General features: G+C 43.6%; 4 protein-coding genes and 1 long non-coding RNA gene across 5 annotated transcripts; 1 reads left to right on the top strand and 4 right to left on the bottom strand.

The window, feature by feature from the left end:
- Window positions 1–824: 824 nt before the first annotated feature.
- On the bottom strand, window positions 825–6,312 carry polr3f (polymerase (RNA) III (DNA directed) polypeptide F). The gene is made up of 9 exons (XM_062989838.1): window positions 6,192–6,312; window positions 5,016–5,133; window positions 4,797–4,864; window positions 4,650–4,717; window positions 4,438–4,550; window positions 3,932–4,075; window positions 3,647–3,754; window positions 3,351–3,542; window positions 825–1,310 (listed from the first exon to the last, which is right to left on the bottom strand). The coding sequence occupies exons 1-9, from the start codon at window positions 6,245–6,247 to the stop codon at window positions 1,233–1,235; spliced, it is 945 nt and encodes a 314-aa protein (XP_062845908.1). The 5' UTR covers window positions 6,248–6,312; the 3' UTR covers window positions 825–1,232.
- A 514-nt stretch (window positions 6,313–6,826) lies between these two features.
- Window positions 6,827–15,687, top strand: dzank1 (double zinc ribbon and ankyrin repeat domains 1). Its single transcript, XM_062989526.1, has 21 exons — window positions 6,827–6,879; window positions 7,027–7,136; window positions 8,017–8,170; window positions 8,272–8,356; window positions 8,761–8,818; window positions 8,957–9,057; window positions 9,370–9,452; window positions 9,598–9,715; window positions 9,983–10,096; window positions 10,313–10,405; window positions 10,848–10,970; window positions 11,488–11,652; window positions 11,777–11,969; window positions 12,612–12,715; window positions 13,015–13,098; window positions 13,324–13,426; window positions 13,513–13,583; window positions 13,967–14,050; window positions 14,142–14,269; window positions 14,827–14,901; window positions 15,350–15,687. The coding sequence occupies exons 2-21, from the start codon at window positions 7,028–7,030 to the stop codon at window positions 15,501–15,503; spliced, it is 2,199 nt and encodes a 732-aa protein (XP_062845596.1). The 5' UTR covers window positions 6,827–6,879; window position 7,027; the 3' UTR covers window positions 15,504–15,687.
- LOC134304005 (uncharacterized) lies at window positions 8,211–14,289 on the bottom strand. The gene is made up of 3 exons (XR_010007733.1): window positions 14,115–14,289; window positions 11,514–11,677; window positions 8,211–8,332 (listed from the first exon to the last, which is right to left on the bottom strand). It is a non-coding gene; the product is annotated as an uncharacterized LOC134304005 (long non-coding RNA).
- kat14 (lysine acetyltransferase 14) lies at window positions 15,591–20,500 on the bottom strand. The gene is made up of 10 exons (XM_062989525.1): window positions 20,242–20,500; window positions 20,047–20,168; window positions 19,654–19,775; window positions 19,321–19,502; window positions 18,852–19,226; window positions 18,246–18,754; window positions 17,734–17,867; window positions 17,184–17,359; window positions 16,588–16,778; window positions 15,591–16,049 (listed from the first exon to the last, which is right to left on the bottom strand). The coding sequence occupies exons 1-10, from the start codon at window positions 20,498–20,500 to the stop codon at window positions 15,876–15,878; spliced, it is 2,244 nt and encodes a 747-aa protein (XP_062845595.1). The 3' UTR covers window positions 15,591–15,875.
- Window positions 20,501–20,759: 259 nt separating this feature from the next.
- LOC134304004 (protein PET117 homolog, mitochondrial) lies at window positions 20,760–22,208 on the bottom strand. The gene is made up of 2 exons (XM_062989527.1): window positions 22,057–22,208; window positions 20,760–20,918 (listed from the first exon to the last, which is right to left on the bottom strand). Exons 1-2 carry the CDS (start codon window positions 22,150–22,152, stop codon window positions 20,760–20,762), a joined length of 255 nt encoding a protein of 84 aa, XP_062845597.1. The 5' UTR covers window positions 22,153–22,208.
- Between the last annotated feature and the right edge of the window lie 1,485 nt (window positions 22,209–23,693).

Genomic DNA, 23,693 nt, shown 5'->3' with positions numbered 1-23,693 from the left:
ACATTAGTGGCAGGGTGGCAACATGCATCCTCATGCCCACCCCGTCCACCCAGTCAGCTCTAGGATTATAAAATCAGCCTCAAATTAAACTCTGTTTTCGCATGTAGAATTAAACAGCTGTCTTACATAATGATGATGACAATCAATACAAAATAATTCCAGAATCTTCGGACTCCTCCAAGCTCCTCAAAGCTCTTGGACCCATTCTTGTGGATTTGATTGTAAGTATATACTGTATATATGCCATTTTAACCCATCAATCAAGTTTTGGAAAATTCGCTAGAAATCAAAGACTGAAATCTTTTATTCACAAAAGTATTTACACCCTTCATTCAATTCCAGCTGCAAATCTACTTGGATACACATACTTGCAAGGTCTGCACACCTGGATTCAGGCACTTCTTCATGGCAGATAATTTGAGCTCTGACAGATTGAATGCTGAGCATCTGTGAACTCCATTCTCACGCTAAGCTCAATGAGACCCCCCTTTCACCACTTGCACAGGCACCTGGACTAGTACTGGTTCTTTCCCTATAATGGTCTGCATGGTCAGATGTAATCCAGAATTGGTCATTATAATTTAGAGAGCTGCTAGAACATGTCCAGTCAAGCAAACACCACCAATAAATAAATAAATGTATGTATATATGTTTGTATATTTTCAAACCAGCAGATTCTTATATCATATATTAAATAATAAAAACACAGAGTTACAGACGTTTTGTTAGACACAAGTATGTTGTGATTATTCAGTCACTGAAAAAGAGCAGTCGCAGAAATGAGAAGCATACAAGTGAATGTAACAAGGGACAATAAGGGACGATTTAGTTTCACTCTTTATTCACATTTCCAGACATCCAACAACAGTGCTTCAAACCAAAAATTCAAAATCATTCAACACCAGCATCACGGTAGACTAGTTGTATGTACGTAGTGCACTAGGTTTAATTACCAAACACAGTCTGTCCATCACAGGCCTCAAATTCAGCTCTTTATTTCAATCCTTGTGTCCATGACAGGGAGAAAAAAGGAAAATGTGTCTCCATCCGAGTTCCACAGTGCCACTGCTGCTGTTTGTTTTTCATTTTAATTACATATGAAAGCTATTAATGTTGTTTAATATAAATAAAATCTGTTCAATGCATCAAATCATTGCAAACCTGATATAGCACTTTCTCCACAGAGAAAAAAACAACAAAAAACAAAACAAAAAACACTACACAGGGTCCGGTCAAAAGTCCAGCCACTCTGTCATGTACACACAGGTGGAGGGGGAGATTTCTCCTCCTTCGTGGCAGTCGTCAAACACCTAGAGGAGGGGCAGAGGAACACACGTCAATTCAGCCAAGAATTGTTTATATATACATACATTTTTATTGGAATTGTGTCGGGTTAGTTACTAAATGTTGGTTGCAGTTTATTGGTCTGGGGTAAATTGTGTTTGGTTAGTTACTGACTGGTGGTTGTAGTTAACTGGTCTGGGTAAACTGTGCCGGGTTAGTTACTGTCGGGTGGTTGTAGTTAACTGGTCTGGGGTAAACTGTGCCGGGTTAGTTACTATCGGGTGGTTGTAGTTAACTGGTCTGGGGTAAACTGTGCCGGGTTAGTTACTGTCGGGTGGTTGTAGTTTATTGGTCTGGGGTAAACTGTGCCGGGTTAGTTACTGTCGGGTGGTTGTAGTTTATTGGTCTGGGGTAAACTGTGCCGGGTTAGTTACTGTCGTGTGGTTGTAGTTTATTGGTCTGGGGTAAACTGTGCCGGGTTAGTTACTGACTGGTGGTTGTAGTTAACTGGTCTGGGTAAACTGTGCCGGGTTAGTTACTGACTGGTGGTTGTAGTTAACTGGTCTGGGTAAACTGTGCCGGGTTAGTTACTGTCGGGTGGTTGTAGTTAACTGGTCTGGGGTAAACTGTGCCGGGTTAGTTACTGACTGGTGGTTGTAGTTAACTGGTCTGGGTAAACTGTGCCGGGTTAGTTACTGTCGGGTGGTTGTAGTTAACTGGTCTGGGGTAAACTGTGCCGGGTTAGTTACTATCGGGTGGTTGTAGTTAACTGGTCTGGGGTAAACTGTGCCGGGTTAGTTACTGTCGGGTGGTTGTAGTTAACTGGTCTGGGGTAAACTGTGCCGGGTTAGTTACTGACTGGTGGTTGTAGTTTATCGGCTTGGGGTAAATTGTGTTGGGTTAGTTACTGACTGGTGGTTGTAGTTAACTGGTCTGGGTAAACTGTGCCGGGTTAGTTACTGACTGGTGGTTGTAGTTAACTGGTCTGGGTAAACTGTGCCGGGTTAGTTACTGCCGGGTGGTTGTAGTTAACTGGTCTGGGGTAAACTGTGCCGGGTTAGTTACTGACTGGTGGTTGTAGTTAACTGGTCTGGGTAAACTGTGCCGGGTTAGTTACTGTCGGGTGGTTGTAGTTAACTGGTCTGGGGTAAACTGTGCCAGGTTAGTTACTATCGGGTGGTTGTAGTTAACTGGTCTGGGGTAAACTGTGCCGGGTTAGTTACTGTCGGGTGGTTGTAGTTTATTGGTCTGGGGTAAACTGTGCCGGGTTAGTTACTGTCTGGTGGTTGTAGTTTATCGGCTTGGGGTAAATTGTGTTGGGTTAGTTACTGACTGGTGGTTGTAGTTTATCGGCTTGGGGTAAATTGTGTTGGGTTAGTTACTGTCGGGTGGTTGTAGTTAACTGGTCTGGGGTAAACTGTGCCGGGTTAGTTACTATCGGGTGGTTGTAGTTAACTGGTCTGGGGTAAACTGTGCCGGGTTAGTTACTGTCGGGTGGTTGTAGTTAACTGGTCTGGGGTAAACTGTGCCGGGTTAGTTACTGACTGGTGGTTGTAGTTTATCGGCTTGGGGTAAATTGTGTTGGGTTAGTTACTGACTGGTGGTTGTAGTTAACTGGTCTGGGTAAACTGTGCCGGGTTAGTTACTGACTGGTGGTTGTAGTTAACTGGTCTGGGTAAACTGTGCCGGGTTAGTTACTGTCGGGTGGTTGTAGTTAACTGGTCTGGGTAAACTGTGCCGGGTTAGTTACTATCGGGTGGTTGTAGTTAACTGGTCTGGGGTAAACTGTGCCAGGTAAGTTACTGTCGGGTGGTTGTAGTTTATTGGTCTGGGTAAACTGTGCCGGGTTAGTTACTATCGGGTGGTTGTAGTTAACTGGTCTGGGGTAAACTGTGCCGGGTAAGTTACTGTCGGGTGGTTGTAGTTTATTGGTCTGAGGTAAATTGTGTTGGTCAGTTACTGTCTGGTGGTTGTAGTTTATCGGCTTGGGGTAAACTGTGCCGGGTTAGTTACTGTGTCGGATTAGTTAAAGATATGATTATTGAAGTAGTAACTCTAGTATTTACAGGACAGAGTCCACAGGGTGTTTTGACCAGGCCTGTGGGTTGGATGATGGAATTCACGCCCCTGTACAACTTCATTTGGCCGTCCACACACCCCACTGTTCCCTCCTTAGCCGCGATGATGGTCATTTCCACCTTTCCATCGTAGATCAGTGTGTTCAGGATGGTCTCGATGTCCTCCATGGACAGATCCACCTACAAATAAATAAACACCCGACATTCCTTAAACTGGGTTTTTCAAATGTACACAGGGGGTCTTTTAATGTCTGGATCTGATGTATAAAAGAGTGGACACTAACCTTGCTAATGCCGAGCTCACAGATGTACTTCCACACTTCATGGGAGGTTGCAAAGGAACTGTTTCTCTGCACCATAGGACTCTGCTTACTGTCCCTCGCTGCCTCCGCCTGGAACACACACCGGTACACACTGAGCATCGATAGTACAGGACCTTCTTGCTGTGAGGCGACAGCGCTACCCACTGAGCTGTCTCCTCTTTGAAACATCTTAATTTTCAGCAGATGTGACCATTTTCAGGTCTTTTAATGTGTGGCCTGATTTAGCGAGACACACTTCACCCATACCTTGCTTTGAAGAAATTTAAAGCACTGCTGGTTGAGAACCTCTACAAACTCAGACTCAAAGTCCTGATCGCTGTACCACGCTCCTCCAGTAACCGAGCGGTCCGGCTGCAGGTTATACAGCATGTACACTTTCTTTTTAGAGGCCTGGAAACAACAAAAGCAAAATGAGTTAATGTCATGTTGTCTGTTACGCTAGCCCACCACTGCTGAGATCCAGATTTGAATCTTGGGTGCTATCGGCCAGCCAGACGCCTACACAGACATCATGGCTACTGGAAAGAAGAAGGGGGGAAGCCCTGTGATGGATCTGTGTCCTATCTGGGGTACCAAGAACTTTCCAGAAAAACCACACACACCATGACCCTGACTGCATAAAGCAGTGGTGATATGTGATAAATGATAAAGATATATGACTGGATTAATAAAATAATCCTTTGTTTGAGTATCTGTAGTGTGAATTTCTGGTTAATTCTGGTTAATGATTTTATAAAAGCTTTTGTACTCACGGCCACAGATTTCACGGCTTTGATCAGCTTTTTGCTCTCGAGGTTCTTTAGGATTTTATTGATCTCTGTTAGAGGAAGGTTGCTCTTGAAGCGGATGTCTCTGCTCCAGATACCTGTCAAAATAAAACAAAACCAATCTCAAACTTCACCCCTTCTCAATACGGATGACATGAAATGTTACTGGTGCGTAAGAAACCAGATAAAACTCTTACCTTTATTTCCAGCGTCCTCAATAATCTGGTAAACAAGCTTCTCCTGGTTGTCTGAACCCTTCATTTTACTAGAAAATTCAAATGATAACATTTTTAAACCCGTTTAATCTGTATGTGGACAGCTGACGTTTACTGAAAAGGACTGACCTTGTAGACTGAGTGTCCTTCAGCCTGTATAACAATCCGTTGTTGTTTCTGAGAAGATCCAGTTGACCCTGTATCATAAGAATAGAGAATAAATTTCTACGTGTGATGTCATTTGAATTAGAAATATAAACAAAAAAGTATATCTTGATTATCATGAACAAATACATGCTTACAAAAACGCTTAATAGTAAAAATGGATATGAAGTTGATTCTCCTTACCACTGAGAGCAGTCGGTTGATGGCCATGGCCCTTTGCTTCGCCTCCACGTGTGGTAGGTCATTCTGGATGACCTGGTCTGTGATTCCTTGTGGAAACTGTTGGCAGAGCTCCTTTATCCTTATTACAGAAAAAACATACAAAAACACATCACTAGTTCATCCCAGTTTATTTATTCATTCATTAGGATTTTAATGTCATGTATCACAATTTGGTTATGTTCATGACAGGACAGGTAATTACTGGATACACAAGATTCACAATCTCACTTGCATGTTTTTGGATAGGAAACCGGAGCTCCCGGAGGAAACCCACGCACACACTGGGATAACATGCAAACTCCACACAGAAAGGACCACGACCGCTCCACCTGGGAATCAAACCCAGGACCTTCTTGCTGTGAGGCGACAGTGCTACCCACCGAGCCACCGTGCCGCTCTCATTACAGTTTACCTCTACAGAACTGAACAATAAAGTTCCAGATATAAAAACTCCTCCATGTCCAATGATCAATTTTTACTTTATTGACAGTTTAATAGTAGAATCGGACAATCAGATTGGGGGGGCGGGGGGGGGGGGGGGGGGTAATAACAACAAACTCACAGTAAATACAGTTTAGATTTAAAGGACATATATAAACAGTCCTGGAATTTTACACAGTTGTTTTTTGTGTTACATTAACTCATTTGACCACATTTTTATTATACATAAAGTGACAGGATTGATGTTCCTTTTCAAACTTGGCAAAGTGACCACTGTTCCATACACTTTATACTAATAAAGACTAATTGCAAATATAATCTTGGGACCTAAAGTTGCTTAGAAATGACTTTTAGTACTAACTTGTAAACATTTTATAGGGTGTTTTTAGTCTGTACAGAGTTCTTAAAGCATTCTCATTATAATGCATGAGGTTTGGTCAAATGAGGGTATATTTATATGTGAGCTTAAAGAAATGACCAACTCTAGTCAGTCACCACTAATGAGAAGTTAAATGAAATTATAAAACTGTTTACACAACCAAACATATATTTAACATAATAAACGGTAAATGCATATTTATCTCAATAAACATAATTATAATGTACTTCTAAATCCCACAATAATTGACATGTCACTAACTTCTTCACCAAATACTCACTACTGTAAATTTCTACCAAATTAACCACATAACTTACCTATTTTCGATATCCACTGGATCTGTGGACTCCTTTTTAACCTTAATATCTGCCATTACTTTTATTTATTAAGTATATGGCAAGAAAATTACCTCAGAATTGCACTACACCGGCAAGAACGACACACATCAGTGTTGATATTTTTTTTAACTACCCGTTTTCTGGAAAGTCACCGCCTCGGTATGAAATACTAGCCAATAGTAGTTGGAATCTTCCGCCAGGTTAAGGATTTAACCAATCATAGAGTAGGAGGTGGGATTTGTATAAAAACGGGTAGGAAAACACCACGGCAAAATGTTGTTGGGGCCTTCAACTTTTGGTGGTTGAAATATTGCCTGCTGAAATGATCTAGCAATGCTTCAATTTTCACAAGCTGAATAATAACATTAACAATAATAATAATTTCGGCTGATTCATGAACATTTTACGTCTTTCTTAACCCTAATGTTGGCATATATTGGGAACAGGCTTTTTCAACGGTTGTAAATAAATCGGCGATTTACAAACCATGTCTATACAGTAAGTTAATAAGCAGTATGATGTGTAGATTTGCGCAAAGGCAATCGACCAATAGGAAGACGCGTTGTAGTTGCTAAGGGTTGCCTGATTGTTCAATGACATCGAGTGTTGTTGTGCAGCCGTGTTGAGCAGCACCGCGTCCGTGGATACAGATTCATTTAGCCTCCAGGTAGCATCACATCTTATATACACATAAATATAAATAACTGTAATGTTTGTTGTTTGATTAAAATTAAAATGACTGACATTCCAGTCAAATAAGAAGTGTGAAATCAGTGACATTTAGAGGCTAAATACATCAGATCTTGTCCATCAGAATGACCGCAGGCTCGATTGTGGTGCCATTCATAATTCCTATTCGGGTTCCTCATCCTGGCAAAGCCAAGCATGAAATAGACACCAACACACCCATCGAGATCAAGTCTGGTAAGTTCTGGATCACTGCTCATACATCCACTTTGACGTTTCTGACAACAGACATGGCCAGAGCAGATACAGTGCGCAAATGGGGTGCTGTGGGTTAACCCCTTAGACATAGCCAGTCATGTCTGTGTAGATGCCCGGCTGGCCGACAGCACCACTGCTGGGCTACCCGAGCATCTCTGCTTCTTCCTGTTCAAGATCAGACCAGCCCTGAACTGAGTCCAGCCCTGAACTGAAATGCTAGATACAAGCCAGCAATTCTTTGTACAGGACCAATTCAGCATTAGCTTTATTACACCTAATGGCAATTAAGGGGAAAAGAAACCGGAGTACCTTAAGAGTACCTGGGACTAGGATTTAACCCATGTCTCCAGTGCAAATATCCACATCAAATTTACATTCGACTTTGTACTTATGAACATAAACAAAAAGTATGTATATAAAAGAGTAAACACATTTAAAAAGAACAAAATGAAACCACAGTGAGATACTCAGGTAGCGTAACGGTCTATTATCCTAGTCCAATACCTGCTTTTTGGCTGGCTGGGTGTCTACATAGACATGATTTGCTGTCTTAGGGTTGGCTGAAGCCCTGCGATGGATTAGCACCCTGTCCAGGGTGTTTCTGCATTGCACCCAGTGTTTCTCACTATGCGACACTGACTAGGATAAAGTGGTGGATGATAATATAACAAAATTATGAAATAAACCACAATGTTTTATTAAGTAAATTAGAGTTAAAGTTCATAAAGGTGCAAAGTGTGTTCAAATCATAATAGTGTGTTCCAGGAGTCATAATAGAGAATGGAATGTGTTTAAAATTTGTATTCACATTTTGTAAAGTAATACATGTGTAAATCATTTGGTTGCTTCACATTTTCAGACACCCCCGACGTCAGTGTCTTCTATACTCTGGACGGCACTAAACCGGAGGTGCCACGAAGGCCGGGGCTCAGAGAAAACAGCACCCTGAAATACACAGAACCCATACGCTTACCCAGCGGCAAGGTGTGCGTCAGAGCCGTGGCTGTAACCAGGTACGATAAAAACCAGTCAAGAAACAACTTCAAACCAAACTAGACGTTCAAAATGTTTAATCATCTGAGAATTCATTCTTAAACTTTTCTCTTTGCTCCAGCGACGGTCGGCAAAGCGCTGTCGTCACCAAGGTCTTCATGGTGGAAGGTGTGCCCTCTGAACTGCAGGACGGAAACGCAGAACAGGTCTGTATTATATTGTTCTTTGGAACCTTGGTTAAACATACAGTAACAGTGCAGTTTTAGATTCTGAATAAAGAAAACAACGGCTCTTATGCAAATTGCACCTAATTTCATAATAAAAATGATGCTGATTGACCTGAAGGCAGCAGGAACAGCAGTTTCACCAAACAATAATCATTCAACAGGGCCATAATGTACAAATAAATATGTAGACAAATCAGGACACTTTATTTATTCCAAAGCATCATACAAGTTAAGCAAAGTGAAGTATGCCAATAATTTGTAGTGTCTATAAATTTGTGGTATTAATAATGATAGTTTATTAAAATAAGTATATTAAATGAGGAAAAACAAAAGTGGGGTAGTTTGGCTTTGACCACAGACTGTTTCCCCCACATTTCTTACAGGACCAGAGCGGCTCTGTTTGCACAAATGGTGCTGAAGATGCTTCTACAAAACATTTAGGTACAGTTACTCATTAATTTGTTCTAATATTGTAAAAGATAAGTTGTGAGAAGAGGATTTGAAGGGATTTGGGGGGGTCTGTTAGGGTGATAATCCACATTTTTAACGTTTTGACTGTGTGCATATGTGGTGTGTTAGATTTTCAAACCGGGGGCGTCCGGCACTCTCGTAAAGGCCCTCGTTTTCTGACCCAGCGCCTGCAGACTGCGCCGGCGGCCCCACCCAAGAAAAACACACAGGTAAAGGTTAACACACTAAACATACTGAGTATCCTGAAAAGGGTCTTACTCACTGTCAGCTCGTGGACGGATGCTTTTTTTCTTAAGAATTTTCTGATTAAGAGGGGAATTTATTGCTCTCTCAGTGATGCTGTTCAGGTCCTGATCCAACAAAGCATCCCTACACTGTCATACTACATTTATAAATACAGTAACATTTATGTTGGGTTGCACATTTTCTTGGTGGCAGATTAAGCTCAGAGCTTAGCACACAGAATGAATTATTTATCACTAGATCTGTTTACATGCTGCTTGTTTAAACATCGCTTTCAGATTGATGCTGATGCATGCGGTACCCTCAAAAACCTAAACATCACCCAGATCTCTCGCATCCGAAGAGAAACCGATTTCCTCAGGTATTTTTCTAATGTGGGGGGGGGGGGGGGGGGGGGGGGGGGGGGCATTACTGGTTGATTAAATAATTTCATAAATGAGCCGCTTCTAATACAGTGCTTGGTGAGTCAGGTGTGTAACCTCAGGCTTTGATCTCTCTGTGTGCAGGTGCTACAAGTGTCTGAGCCCTCGGCCCTCTGACCCCTTCGCCCGGTTCTGCCTGCACTGCGGGGCCCCGGTGCTTCCTATCCCTACACAGAGGCTGCCCCCTACTGAAGGAGGACAGGTGTGGTTACTACAGGGTCACTTTTCTGTTCACATCTTCTGTTTGGTCTTGCGGGGACAGCTGTGATGTTGTATTAGATATCTTTCTGGGAAACGTTTTGGCAGAAAAGGGCCTACATGTGCCGCCGTAACACATACAGGATTTACACATATACAAAAATAAATACATATGTATTTGGTATGGAATATGGTCTACACTTGCTGCATAAAGGGTCATCAATAGTGTGTGCATGCATGTGTGCGTGTGTGTGTGTGTTCGTTATTCCAGATGATCCTGTGTGTACGATGTAAGAGCCTGGTGCCGGCTAACACATCCTCATGTGTGGTGTGTGAAGCTCCCATAGTTCCTCAGCTCCAGCCGCAAGCAAGCCTGAAGCTGCAAGTATGCAAGACTGCACCCTGACACTTCTCTACCTTTGACGTACATACCGTAGCTAGTCCGCTGATCAAGTACTTGTTGTGTAATTGACTAAACAAATACTGCTAAGAATTTGCTAGGTGCACTGTAGGTGTAACTGTAACCTACCCAGTGACCCAACAGTCATTAAACTCTGTGGGATCTACAGTGATTGGTTAATGTCATTCTCTTCTACTACAGGACAAATTGATCTGTCAGTCATGTGGCACAGGAAACCCAGCTCACATCACCTACTGCGTTACATGTGAGGCCATGCTACAGAAAGCAGACATGGTAAGAGATGAATGTGATAATAAAATACAGAATATCCACAGGATTCAGGAAGTATTCAGAACAGCAAGCACACTAATAGAAAAAAACAGGCATTGTACATCATCCCTGCTGTGAAACATGGTGGTGGCAGCATCATGCTATGGAATTGCTCTTCACCAGCAGGTACTAGGAGTCTGGTAGGAATTAGGGGACAAATGAATGTAGCCACCATTCTTAAAAGAACTCCTCCGACATGCACTCGAATTCAGAAAAGAGCAACAGTTCACCTTTCAACACAACACTGACCTGAAGCATACAGCCAAAACAAGACTAGAGTGGGGTTTGAATACTTTCTGGATCCACTGTATATAAAACAATAGATTTTAACTTTAAGATAATATATACTTAAATAATTGGTTTTATGTCAGAATTATGACAGTTTGTGCTCTATATTGATGTCTAGCCTGTGTTCAGTGGACAGCGCGCCCCTCCTGTGCCCTGCACAGAGAGCAAGCCGGTTTCCTGCTCCAAATGCAGCAGAGTGAACCACTCAGACGCTCGATTCTGCGACTGGTGTGGTGCTAAGGTAAGCGCGATCCTAGATGATGCCCATGTCGGGGGCTTTAATGCTTTCTTTAAACAAAGCATTCTTATATGTGCGATGTTTCCTGTACCACCGGCTGCCACACAGTCATAAAGAGTAATGGATCCACTACCATGCTAAAATAGTAACACCGCCCCTCTCATAACTTCCTCTCGTACACCACGTACAAATGTACATTTCGTGGTTTAACTGTACGAGTCAAACTGTTAATCCCTGCCCTGAGCTCTGAACCAAGCCTTTTCAGCAGCCGCTGTACTAGTCTCAGACAGATACCATCACTACTTAAATCCTGAACAGCACAAGCAGTGTCTTCAGGTCAATTCTAAAGTGATTATTTAGCTTCTGGTGCCAAAATGTAAACACTGGAAACTTCCAACTCATATAATAAGCATAATAATCATCATAATACCTTTGATTTATATGACGTGGCTTCTCATAGATCTTATAAGTGTTACTCTGTATGAACTGGGTGAATCGGTTGGTTGAATGTGTGTTGTAGCCTGGCCATGCCGCCAAATCTCTTACCTGTTCACAATGTGGAGCGAGCAGTCACCCGTACGCCAACTACTGTGGAACCTGCGGCGTGTTTCTGGAAGGTCCTCCCCGAGTGCCAGGCTCTACCGCACAGCTCTATCCACAGGATGGCGCCGAGGAGTCCGGCCAGGTATAACGTTCAACCTCAGAAAAGTCTAAGTCAATAAACTACTTTAAAACAATCAATTATTTATAAAATATTGAATACATACAGTAATAAAGCAAACATTTCGACCATCTCTGATTCTGTTTAGAGACAGTCTGCGAGTGCGGGTCGAGCAGCGAGCAGGACGGGGCACGTGGACGCTCAGACGCAGACGGTCGGCCTCTTTTACCCGTCCAGTGCTGAACTGCAAAAGCAGAGCCAGCAGAAAGAAGCGGAGCTTAACAGACAGGGGCGGATGAGTGACCGAAAGCCTTTGCTGACCGCCATCAGCCCCGGGCGAGGTGAATCACGCTGTCATTTCTGTAACTAGTTTTTACTTCACCTAGGGGTTGTTGTACTGAGGTATAAATATGATGCGACACAGAGACCAAATTCCCATTTAACATATGTGGGGAAAAATACATAAAGGTAACGAGGCGACCATGAGGCGAGATATAACAAACCTGCCTTGTTTTCGTTAGGGCGCTAGGGTGGCGCAGCAGTAAAAAAGCCTACCAGTGCAGGGCTAGCAGCCGTACGGGTGCCTACACAGACACACGATTGGCTGCGAGCCTGTAGGGGAGGGACAATGGCTGAAATATGATGCAATTAGTCGAGGTGCCTGCACAGGGGGCAATCTGGGAGCCCTTGGCCCCTTCTCGATCGACGGTGGGGGTGGTGCCAGCAACAAAAGATAAGCTCTAATACGTTTTTTGACTCTGCCTCTGATTGGCGGTGCAAAAAATAAAGTCACGGTTTGATGAGAGCAGAATCCAGCCATTTCCGTCCCTTGACTTGGATCCCATCGAACATGAAGACAACAGTAGTCCACAAAAGATGAATCAATGAACTTCAAAGGCTTTTTCTAATCTTTTGATGTGTCTGTTACAAGAGTGCTAATCATTCTGAAGCTGACAGCTGTTTATCGCTGGGTGTGGTTGCAGGGTTTTGGAGGAAGCAGCTGGATCACATCTGTGCTCACCTGCGCAGTTACACCCAGAACAACAGCGAGTTCAGAGCGCTGGTGGGAGAACCAAGGATGGGCAGGGTGAGTCGAGCACTTTTGTGATCAGGTTGACGTACTATATGGCCGAAAGTATGTGGACACCCCTCACAATTGCTGAGTTCAGGTGTTTCCAGGTTAACTCTGAACCACAAAGTAAGCTACATAAAGAAATGATTGGATAAGAAACTCCACTGAGCCCTGACATCAATTCTGTAGCAAATCATGGGGCGGACTGGAAAATTAATGCTCGATGATGCGATTTTAAAATGTGTACACAAGCACAGAAGCCATTAAGCTACTTCCTTCATATGCAATGTTAATTATGGGATGTCTTTGTGCAGCTAGTATCTGCCATCATCGAAGAAGACAGCTACGAAGTCAGCCTACGCGTCAATTTCATCTTGGCGTCCCTAGACAGATCCAGGGTGAGGAACCACACGGTGTTTTATCGTTTCCTCTTTATCTGACGCATCACCTTGTGGGACTAATGTGGTCTGATATGAAAGCCATGCTGCCAGTAAGGCATTAGCATGAGCTGGTCTGATGTCATGATAGCTTCCCCGTTTCCATGTTTCATGCATCATTAAGCACCACTGGGGATTATAAAAGCATGACGTGTACTGTAACTCGTCTATGATTTGTGTATGTAGTCATCTTCAGCTGGTCAGCTGAACGGATCTACGTACGAGAAACACAACCTCAGCGATGTTACAGAAAGCAGAAGCAAGCTAGCAACCAGCCTGACCAGCCCGGGTACGTGAACATCATACAAATACCACTTTACTAAATATGTTCCCATTATGCAATATCATGATTCGCTGTTGATTGTGTCTAAGCAGTGAGTCAGACTGGAGCGTTCGGGATTAGTGCCAAGAGTCGTAAGGAAAGTGTCCTAAAGACGTTTCAGCCGGTCAGTATTACGCTCTCACTTAGGTACACCTATCTGGCACAAACGTACGTTCATTATTATAAGCTACACCTAGCATACAAATTAATTTTGTGGGTATTCAATTACTGAGTGTTGCTCTGTACACTTTTGGGTCACTCCCCTGTACCCCAATTACCAATTGAAATGGACCTCATAACAGTGACCAGGTGGACCAATAACATAGTATTACCCATAACTATTAATTATTTGTGTATCAGGTGCAGCAGCGTTGGTGGGATTTTTAAATACTGTTTCAACAGGTTGGCTACAGTCAGTAATTGTATACACACAATGTTCATCTGTATGCTAGGTGTGGCTTGTAAAGTAATCAATGAATGTATGTATATACTGTATTATGCCTGCAGGAGTCCAAAGACAGCCTGCTGCTGAAGGAACTTGGACCAGACGGGCGGGGCCAAATCAGTGTTGTGCAGCAGCTATTGGATGAGGCAAGAAAACCCTAATTTTGGACATTTACTAAATGTTTTGTGTATTATGGTAGGGTGTCACTACCTGGATAACGTTCTGCTGTTTTTTTAGGGTGCCGATCCATCATGTCTAGACGGCGATGGGCGTACAGCTCTGGCTGCTGCTGTTCTGAACGGGCACCATGACGTCATCCCTGTGCTGGTGCAGAAAGGTGCGGATGTTGACCAACAATCCGGACCGTAAGTACGCTAATTCGGTGCTACACTGCGATAAGAGAGACCGTTATTGAAGACGCACCAATATAACATAGATACAGTACAGAATAGTTGTACTGGATCGTTCAACCAGACACGATATTATAAAAGTATTTATATTACCCTTGTAAAAATGCCCTTCAAGTTTCTATAGGACTAACAGCACTGAATTTATCCAGAAGTTGTAGTCCTGCTGAATTAAAGCAAGTGGTGTTCAAAAATATCGGGTCTAGAGAGACTCCCAGGCTTTTAGACTCCCCCGAACCACAGCGAGAGCCAATCATTTCTAATGAAAGCAAAATGTATACAGTGCTGAATCTACCCAGAAGTGGTAGGCCTGTAGGCCAGTAGTAACTCATCCAAAAACAGTCATGGTGGTGGAAGGGTGTTGGGGTGCTTTATCAGGACCTGGTCAACCTGCAGTAATTAAGTAATAAATGATATCCACCCCCTTTAAGAATATTACTAATGTATATAAATACCAGATGCAAGGTCAGCCGTAGATTATCTAATGTAGTGATGATGATAATTGGTGTTCACAGGTTGAATAACACCGCCCTGCATGAAGCCGTGGCTCTGGGGGCCCGGGGCTTGCAGAGTGCAGAAATCCTGCTTGGGTAAGAATTAAACTGTCTCATTTATTATATATGAACACCACTCACCATTCTGTACACTAGCTAGATGAACAGAGGGGTGGGGTCAAGTAAAAAGTGCCCGGAACAAACACACTGTGCCTGGTTTACAGTTATTGATTAGTCATTTTCCTCTAGATTATTAAACAGAGAAACACATTGTCCCTTTATTCCCTGATATCCGCATACTGCAGATTAGATGAACACCAGGATGAAGTCAGGAGCCTTCTGTGTTCTCCATAGTCACCAGATTCAAACCCAATGAAACCATTATAACAAGTTCTGAAGCACCAGTAGTACAAATACAATGTTCCTACTCATCAGCTCCTTAGCTGTTTATTTTATCCACCCTCTTGTTTTTTAAGGTAGCATTGAATTGATTCGGACCTTAAACTGTTTGCTTGCTGAACCTACTGTATGTTTATGTTTGCAGATGCAATGCGAGCTTGAGGAAGCTAAACAATCGAGGTCGGACGCCGTACGAAATGGCAGAGGCTACAGGATGCAGCTCCATGATCTCCCTACTTGCACCCGGATACGGCTCGCTGAACCCCCGGACCACCTCTGGACTAGACACGTTTTCCTAGATGCTTTCAGTTTAGGGGTGAAAGGTTGTGCAATGCAAAAACTATAGATTTTTTTTTACAAACAATTCTAGAGATAAGAGATAAGTCTGTTCTTGTGTTTTTATTCACATTATCATGGAAATGATTTGCATTCAAGGCTTTTTGTTCCCCCTGCGCATTAAATTTTAAGGGTCAAGAAGAAAAACGTCACTATTAGTGTACGTCTTGTTTGTCTGTTTTGGTTGACTTTAATGCCGTTATCCACGGACACGTTTTAAAAATGAAACCAACATTTACATTCACAGAACAGAATGAGCAGTGTACTCCAACATATGACATCCCTATAAAATATCACCGGTTTTGGTGACTCGGATCTGTCCAATCAGAGAGCGCTCAGCGCCGGAGCCGCAGTAAGAAAGCGTGTCGGCACTCTTTGCTGTCCACTGGGTAGTACTTATCGTAGAAGTCCAGGATGTACTCCTCGGCCTTGAAGCCGAACTTCTGGTACAGGAGCATGGCGGGGTTGCTGGCGGAAACGTGAAGAGTGACGTCCTTCCCCATACAGGTCTGCACAGAGGGAGGAGAACTTTTTAGAACTTTAGCATCTGACCTTCAGCGGTCAACCTGGTGTGGTTTCTGCCCTCAGTTAGGACAGAGTGAAGACTCTGAGGCATGCACATAGCTAGGGTAAACGTTAGGACCATTTAAATCAGCGGCGGTTAGAACACCAGAGCTTTATTAACTGATTGGCTGGACGTTGGTGGTTCTCTCTGCATAATATAAGAGCTCTGAGTTTGTCCTTAGTAAAAAAATAAATAGCTTTGTGCAGCACTGAGGTTCAATTTTGATCGATTTCAGTCTATAAATAAATGATTGGCTATGTCGGGGATGGGTTGGTGATGGCTAAACAGCCTAGCCATTGGGAGTGCACTGTCACTGTGCCAGTCCCAAGCCTAGATACAAATAGGGAGTGTTGCGGCACAAAGGGCGGACCAGAATACTGTTAATAGCTGTACTGGTATGTAGATGAAGTCATTTCAGACTGCTACCCTGATCAATATTTGATTCATTGGCCTTTAATTTGTGTAGCTGCTGAACGACTCACCTGAATTAGATGGTAAATCATAAAGGTGGCGATACCAGCCCTCCTCCACTCAGGATGCACCAGCAGAAAGGAGATGTAGGCTTCGTTATATTTGACGTCGGGCACCATGAAGCCAAATCCGATGATCACCTTCTTATAGAGCACCACCACACTGAAGTCCGGGTACTGCAGACACTCCGAGAGGTCCACACCTTGATATAAACACACGGTACAGACTGTAAGCTGAAGGGGATCAATTAACTTGGGCTGTTTTTAATACTGGGGGGGGATTACTTCATTTAAATAGCAAATAAATCTATTGCATGGTATTACTAAGTTCTAAATATTGTTAAATATTGGCATATTGTTATTATTGAAAAATATTGTTGATACCAGCCACCCTACTGCTGCAGGTTTATCTCAGCTTTGGTTTTCTAATTTGGTACTGGTGTTTGTTAAAAGATCTCTGTGGAATTAATGGTTTTCTTCCCCCACAGACTTACATACTTAAATACTTATCTGTAATAATTAGTACTTTCTAGTGATCTGTACAGAACAATTATTAATGGTTTTCCTTTCACAATAATTCACAATAATGTACTGATCATCTGACTCACCAGGCCAGAACATGTCGTGGCACATGGAGTTGACAGAGGGGATGTGGTTGGGTCGTACGTAGCAGTAATCTATGGGCGAGTCAGGTTTGGGAACCCAGGTCGGGTCGTTCCTGTGCGGGTACGCCCGAATCTCAGCCAGCAGTTTAATCTTCAGCGGTTTCGTCTCGTAGTCTCTCCTGCAGAACGAATCGTTACAGAGAGTCAGAACAAGTGCGGGTGCCACGGGGAGTGGCGTTATAATGGCATGTCACATCTGCTCCTTTCTGGATACCACAGCTAGGGATTCGACCCTAGATCCAGGCAGTAGTGGCTAGCGTAATTTACCGCTGTGCCACCCGAGTGCCGCTATGGTAGTTTCAGCATGTCCTATTTGGAGGAACAAGGGTTGCGCATATGATCCCACTACTGGAGCAAACATGTATGGCCCACAGCAAAAACTAGACGTCACATCAAGTCCATCAAGACAAAATAGAGCATCTAGACAAAATAGAAAAAAGAAAATAAAGTATTTAGACACTACAAATTTTGAATAATTATTAATGCCGTGTACCGTATATAAGGTTTGAGAGTCCGAGACGTGTAAGGGCTCTTGATTTCCAGATCCATGCAGGCATCGGCCCCCATGAGTCTGTGCCAGAAGGAAACGTTGGACTGGTAGAAGTCCTTTCTGCTGGATGCTGGGACCTGTTTTTAGAAATAGGGGAGAGGTAGAATTAATCCAAGTCAACATATTCAGATTAATACACTGCATATACAGTTACTGAGCACTGTATTATGTACAGCTATCAGGTACCCATGTATTGCTGTGTAAATGGTCAATCTTCTGTACCCCATTGATCAGTAGAAAGGGATCTCATAGGACCCCTAATGACTGTGGTAAGATCTCGAGCTCTTAAGTTTGATTCTTAGCTCGCCTAAGGGAGGGCGGGCTGAAGGGATTCCTTACTGCAATCTACAAACACAGCCAATCATGTCTGTGCAAAACACATGGATCTTAGTTAGCAGTAGTGGGCTGGCATGTTTTACCTCTATAATGGTTGAATACTTTAGGCTGAGCGTTACCTGAAAGCGGTCGAGAATTCGCAGATCCTGACTGTTCATCCTGAACTTGCCCATCCCACTGGACGCCGCTACCTGTGCTCCGTACACACCTCCCACCAAACTGATGGCCGCGTTGACCGCCTGGTCGACATCCAGCAGCGGGAGCCCTCTCTCACGCTTGGCCTGTCGCACCAGCAGCTTCCGCCGCAGCCGATTGGCCTGCGGTGTGACCGCCAGCGCTTGTGGGCACGCCCCCAGCTTCCGGAGCAGCATGCGCTCCTCGTACAGGCTAAGGTGGGCGTAGCGGGGTTTGTTGGGCACTGCTGGTGCTTCGCCCTTTTCTTTTCTGCGCTCGCCCTTTTCTTTCCTTCCTTCGTCCCGGCCGTCGTCTGCGTCGTCCTCGCTCTCCGGCTCCTGCTTGATGAGCTCCTGTTTTTTGCGGGAGAAGGCTGTTGGCACGGCGCCTCTGATTGCGGGGGCGTACTCGCTGCCTGGGTCGATCGCACATTCAGCGTCTAGTTCCTCATCATCTGGGGTGCAAAGGTTTTTCTTATAATAAACAGGATGCGTTCGATTTCTGCACCTTTACTAATCCAGTACAGAACCCAAAAAGTGCACCCAACTCACCGTGAAACAGAGCCTGAGGGGGCATGACGTCAGGTACCAGGTCGGCCTCAGAGAGCAAGCTGGGTGTAGCCGAGTGCGAAGCGGGTGTGCCGGGGGCTGAGAAGTCGGGCGAGGGCGATGGCGAAGGGGACGTCGGGTCGGATGAGCTCATCGAAGCGAAGTCCACCACCTCGCCCCTTTCCAGCACGAATGGGCGGCCGGTCGGTCTGAGCGGGGCCGAGACGGCCTCTCTCTGCGCCCTGCGGATCTCCTTGGCCTCCTGCGTGCGGGACCGCTTCTCTTTCAGCCGCATGGCGCTCTCTACGGCGCTGCGGGCACCGCGCTTGCGAAGCCCCTCCACCGTAATGGTGGGGTCTGGTGGTGGCTTGGATGCAGCTACGAGACAAGAGTAGACATCCCCATTCAGTCCGGCACTGTCCCTCTGTTACGCCAAACGTTTCCAGGACCATTAAATAAAGTCGTACCGTACCTTTGTGTTTAAGAGATGCAGTGGAGGGTTTATCTCCTTCTGGTCTGAGGGTGGGTGGACGATTCTGCACAAGCTTCCACCAGCCAGGCTCGCCAAATTCCTGAGCTCCGGATCGGAAGAAGGTCGGGCTGCCAACGGACAAACAACCAGCAACTGTGCTCCACCATGTTGATGTCTTCTTCCTTAATAAAAGATCATTTGTTTAGACTGTAAATCAAATGCAGTGAATTAGAAGGTCCACCCTGTAAAGACTAGAGTCTGTAATTCAATAACCACACGTTGCATCTCTATGGTCGACATAATGGTGAGCCTAATAGTGTCTCATTTACTCACCTACTGCCAAGTAAAAATGTCCAGTGTCGGCTGATAAAAGCACAAATATCCTCCTTCCAGCGGAAATAGCCTTGCCGACCAGTTCCCTCTAAAGACAAGTTATACATGGCCAGCATCACCACCTGTACACAGAGTACACACACGATCACACTGAGAATTGGAAACACTCCTGTTCGATGCTTTCTTTAAAAGAGCACTGATTGTTTGACCAATCAAAATGGATTTTTTTGGACAACAAGGGAATCAACAGTGTTGAGTGCTCTGTCCATGGAACGTAATCCCAAAAAGCTAAGAAATCAACCGGGTGTTTTGCCTTGCATCTTTTGTTTTGTAGATACATGATCACATGATCATGACCAGGACATCTGATACAGCCCTATAATCAGCACATACCTGCTGCCATGTGAGTCGCATCCTCTCGAAGCTCTCCTTGCTGTCGTCAGAACAGTCAGAGCAGATGAACTTGAAGAAGTTATCTCCTTTTAGATAGCTGGGCTGCTCTCCTCGAAGCTGAGCTGAACCAAAAAAGAGGGACTCTTTCTAAATCTTCATTTTATTAAGCACAAGCATTAATTGTGGTGCCCTTACCGGCAGGAATCCACTTGCGGCACTTTTCGCAGTAAAAGGCCGTGTCCTCACTCCAAGTGCCCTCTGTGTCCTCGCCCGGGTCGCTGGTCAGCGAGTCTCCGCTCTGGTCGTGCGAGAGATCCACAGACGCTTGGTCCTCGGACTCTACGATAAGCAGGGTCTCGCCTTCCACCTCTCCCTCCTCCAAGCCATCAGAGGCTGATGTGCACATAGCCTCATCGTCCTGCGCCATCAGACCCCGCTTCTCCCCTCCGTCCATTCTAGGTCTCTACAAAGAAAGAGTCGCATAAGATCGAATTTAATTTCAGTGCTTAACTACAAGCTTAGCCATTGAAAAGACAAAAAGACTCTTTTATAAGAAGGTCTTTACTAGGTTATCACTAGGCAAGTTTCATTCAATTAACATCACTAAAATGTTTAACAATACTGTTGAAATGTTCATGTTCAGTTTAGAAAGATATTTATTACAAAAATACAGTACATCATTATTATGATGATACCTGTTCAGGCCAGTGGTTTCAGGAACCCTGGGCGTCACTGGCTGGTTTGGGGTCTTCCAGCTGATCTCGTTGTGCCACGAGCTCTTTGGTAAGGCGAATTTGGTCCTTCAGAGCTTCCAGGTTTTCACGCTTCTTTTCTACACGTTCCAGATCTCTCAGAACTCCCTCACGCAACCTCTGAAAAAAAGTTAAATAAAATAAAAAGTCATCTGAATGAATTATTATTACTTTACAAACATTCACAGCAGTAAACAGTCGGACTGAGCTCATCACAAGAACCCAACGCTGGCAGGGGATAAGAAGAGGCTGCAAATTTGACACGTGTCTGAGAGCCGTGTGGTGATCCGGCACCCATTGATCAGATCGGGGTGGCAACAGCTTCAAAATTCGAGAACTGAAAATGACTAAATTGAAAAAAAAAAAAAGGACAGAAAAAGCTCAGATGAAAAAGAAGCGCAGAGCCCTTGGAGCCCTGCAGCACCAACACTTTTCCACCTGGGGGAAAAAAAGCATACACACTGGCTACTGATGCAATTTACATTCCTATTTAACACAAGACGCTGTTTGCACTTTATCTGCACAGGTGACCTGGTCTTCTAATTCCTTAATATAGCCAGTTCATCATTGCTGTGTTTGGGTAGTGAGAGGAAATCAAAGTACCTGAAGTAAATCTGCACAGACACAAAGATAACATGCCAAACGTCTCAGACTATGAATTATAGAAAGAAACACTTAAAGATACACCCAAGGGTACGAGTTCATCCCAGGGCATCACACAGACTGACATCTATTTACACCCAGAGGCAAGTTGGATGAGCCAGGTATGTTTTGGGGAGGTGAGAGAAAACCGGTGTGCCCGGAGGAAACCCACACGAACATGTTGAGAACGGGCAAACCCATTACAGACAATGTTAATGTAGTGAAAGTGTAATTACAAAGCCTGGACAAAGAATCAAACTCAAGAGTCGATTCGATAACTGCATGTATTGGAAATATGGTGTCGGATCTGAAGCTTTGGATTCGACTCCTGAATCAGGCAGCGGTTAATTATGAAGCATTTATTTAGTTAAAAAATATAGAATTAACCTCTAATTTAAAGGTTGGGTTAGATGTAGCACATTCCCCCGTCTCTAAAAAACGTGGTACGAATTAAATAAATAGAATTCCTAATGTGTTCACTTGAACATGGAATCGGAGTCGACTCCCAAATAAGAATCGAGCAACCTTCTCGCGCTGGTGTTGCTAACTAGCCAGCTGGCTAATAGCACAGCATAAGCTACAATATTAATAAGGCAGAAAAAGATAATAAAGGTACCTGTCTGTCCCAGTTCTGTTTAATGTGCACTCCAGCCACGGTGCTGACAGTCAGAACCACTGATAACCCCAGAACTACTTTAGAAGCTGTAGACATCGCTAAAGGACATGACAAAACAGCACGAGAGATGCTAAGATGCTAACATGCTAACTCTGCCCTCACAGGGACGGAGCCGCTGCTGTTCTTCGCCTGTACAGCTGGAGTTGAAAGCGAGTATTAGGGAGTATAAGCGCCACCTAGATTTCAGGATGAATGCGCATTTATTATGGACATTACGATAGCCGCTCTCAAACCTTTGAAGTCAGCGACTCCTATCGATTTATTTTACAGTTTAAAACATATACATAGCGGCTCCCTGATGCCTGCAAGTCAGATAAAATCTCCCAGAATCTAGAACGAGCGGCCAAGAGCGACACACACACACACGCACGCACGCAGGCGACACAGACTTTATTCCCCGATCACGTATTAAATCCGTTATCTGATATACAATCTAGCGCACTGTGTAGGGAACATAAATCAATTGTCTAATTCCTTATCTAGTGCACTACATCGGGAACATAAATTCATATCTAAAATACTATCTAGTGCACTATGTAGGGAACATAAATCCGTTATCTGATATACAATGCAGTGCACTATGTAGGGAACCTAAATCCGTTATCTGATATACAATTTAGTGCACTATGTAGGGAACATAATTCATTATGTAATACACTATCTAGTGCACTATGTAAGGAACACAAATCATCATCTAGTTATATTTTCTAGTGCACTATGTAGTGAACATGAATGCGTTATCTAATACACTATCTAGTGCACTATGTAGGGAACATAAATCCGTGAGCTGATATACAATCTAGTGCACTATGTAGGGAACCTAAACCAATTGTCTAATTCACTATCTAGTGCACTACGTAGGTAACATAAATTCATATCTAAAATACTATCTAGTGCACTATGTAGGGAACATAAATCCGTTATCTGATATACAATTTAGTGCACTATGTAGGGAACATAAATCCGTTATCTGATATACAATTTAGTACACTATGTAGGGAATCTAAATCCATTAACTAATATGCTACCTAATGCATTATGTAAGAAACATAAGTCTATTATCTAGTACACTATCTAGTGCACTAAGTAAGGAACATAAATTCTTTTCTAATATACAATCTAGTGCACTATGTAGGGAACATAAATCTCTTATCTTTCACACTAAATAGTGCACTATGCAGTACACATTAATGTGTTTGTGACACGAACAATTAGCTCAGTTAGCAGCTCCTAAAAGTTCTGTTATCACCCATATCCTTTGGTGTATGCGAGAGGTGGGTTTTTTTTTTTGGGCTTGGGGGGTCGGGGACGAGGTCCGGGGGTACCTCCCTGAAATGAGTTTTTGCAACTTGGGATGTCTGCAATATAAAACAAGTATTTACTAAGAATGTTGACAATATTAAGCAAACTTAAATTATTATGTGTTTCTTTCTCTTTTTTTCTTGATGCAAAACACCTCAAAAATCTGTCTGGAACCCACTCACTTACTCATTCCTGTGTAGCAGGTGGAAGATCCTCCACAAGAGGGAGATATTAGAAAGTTTTAATGTACTTTTATTAAAATTCACTGTGAATTG

The sequence above is a fragment of the Trichomycterus rosablanca genome, chromosome 27 (assembly GCF_030014385.1).
Source record: "Trichomycterus rosablanca isolate fTriRos1 chromosome 27, fTriRos1.hap1, whole genome shotgun sequence".
Taxonomy (NCBI): Eukaryota; Metazoa; Chordata; class Actinopteri; order Siluriformes; family Trichomycteridae; genus Trichomycterus; species Trichomycterus rosablanca.
The sequence above is the reverse complement of the archived record's forward strand: the minus strand, read 5'-3'. Positions and strand labels throughout refer to the sequence as shown.

Bases quoted from the DNA above. Each gene is read 5' to 3' on its own strand.
- dzank1 (XM_062989526.1), top strand. From the start codon at position 7,028: ATGACCGCAGGCTCGATTGTGGTGCCATTCATAATTCCTATTCGGGTT. The intron at 13,427-13,512 runs GTACGTGAACAT...GTGTCTAAGCAG, and splicing joins AACCAGCCTGACCAGCCCGG to TGAGTCAGACTGGAGCGTTC. The intron at 14,051-14,141 runs GCAAGAAAACCC...CTGTTTTTTTAG, and splicing joins TGCAGCAGCTATTGGATGAG to GGTGCCGATCCATCATGTCT.
- LOC134304004 (XM_062989527.1), bottom strand. From the start codon at position 22,152: ATGTCTACAGCTTCTAAAGTAGTTCTGGGGTTATCAGTGGTTCTGACT. The intron at 20,919-22,056 runs GTACCTTTATTA...ACTTTTTTTCAG, and splicing joins AACAGAACTGGGACAGACAG to AGGTTGCGTGAGGGAGTTCT.
- polr3f (XM_062989838.1), bottom strand. From the start codon at position 6,247: ATGGCAGATATTAAGGTTAAAAAGGAGTCCACAGATCCAGTGGATATC. The intron at 3,543-3,646 runs GTTAGTGTCCAC...ATTTATTTGTAG, and splicing joins GTGAGCTCGGCATTAGCAAG to GTGGATCTGTCCATGGAGGA. The intron at 1,311-3,350 runs GTAAATACTAGA...CCCCTCCTCTAG, and splicing joins CACCCTGTGGACTCTGTCCT to GTGTTTGACGACTGCCACGA.
- kat14 (XM_062989525.1), bottom strand. From the start codon at position 20,500: ATGGACGGAGGGGAGAAGCGGGGTCTGATGGCGCAGGACGATGAGGCT. The intron at 19,776-20,046 runs GTATGTGCTGAT...CTCTGTGTACAG, and splicing joins TGCGACTCACATGGCAGCAG to GTGGTGATGCTGGCCATGTA. The intron at 17,868-18,245 runs GTAACGCTCAGC...TTCTAAAAACAG, and splicing joins GAATTCTCGACCGCTTTCAG to GTCCCAGCATCCAGCAGAAA.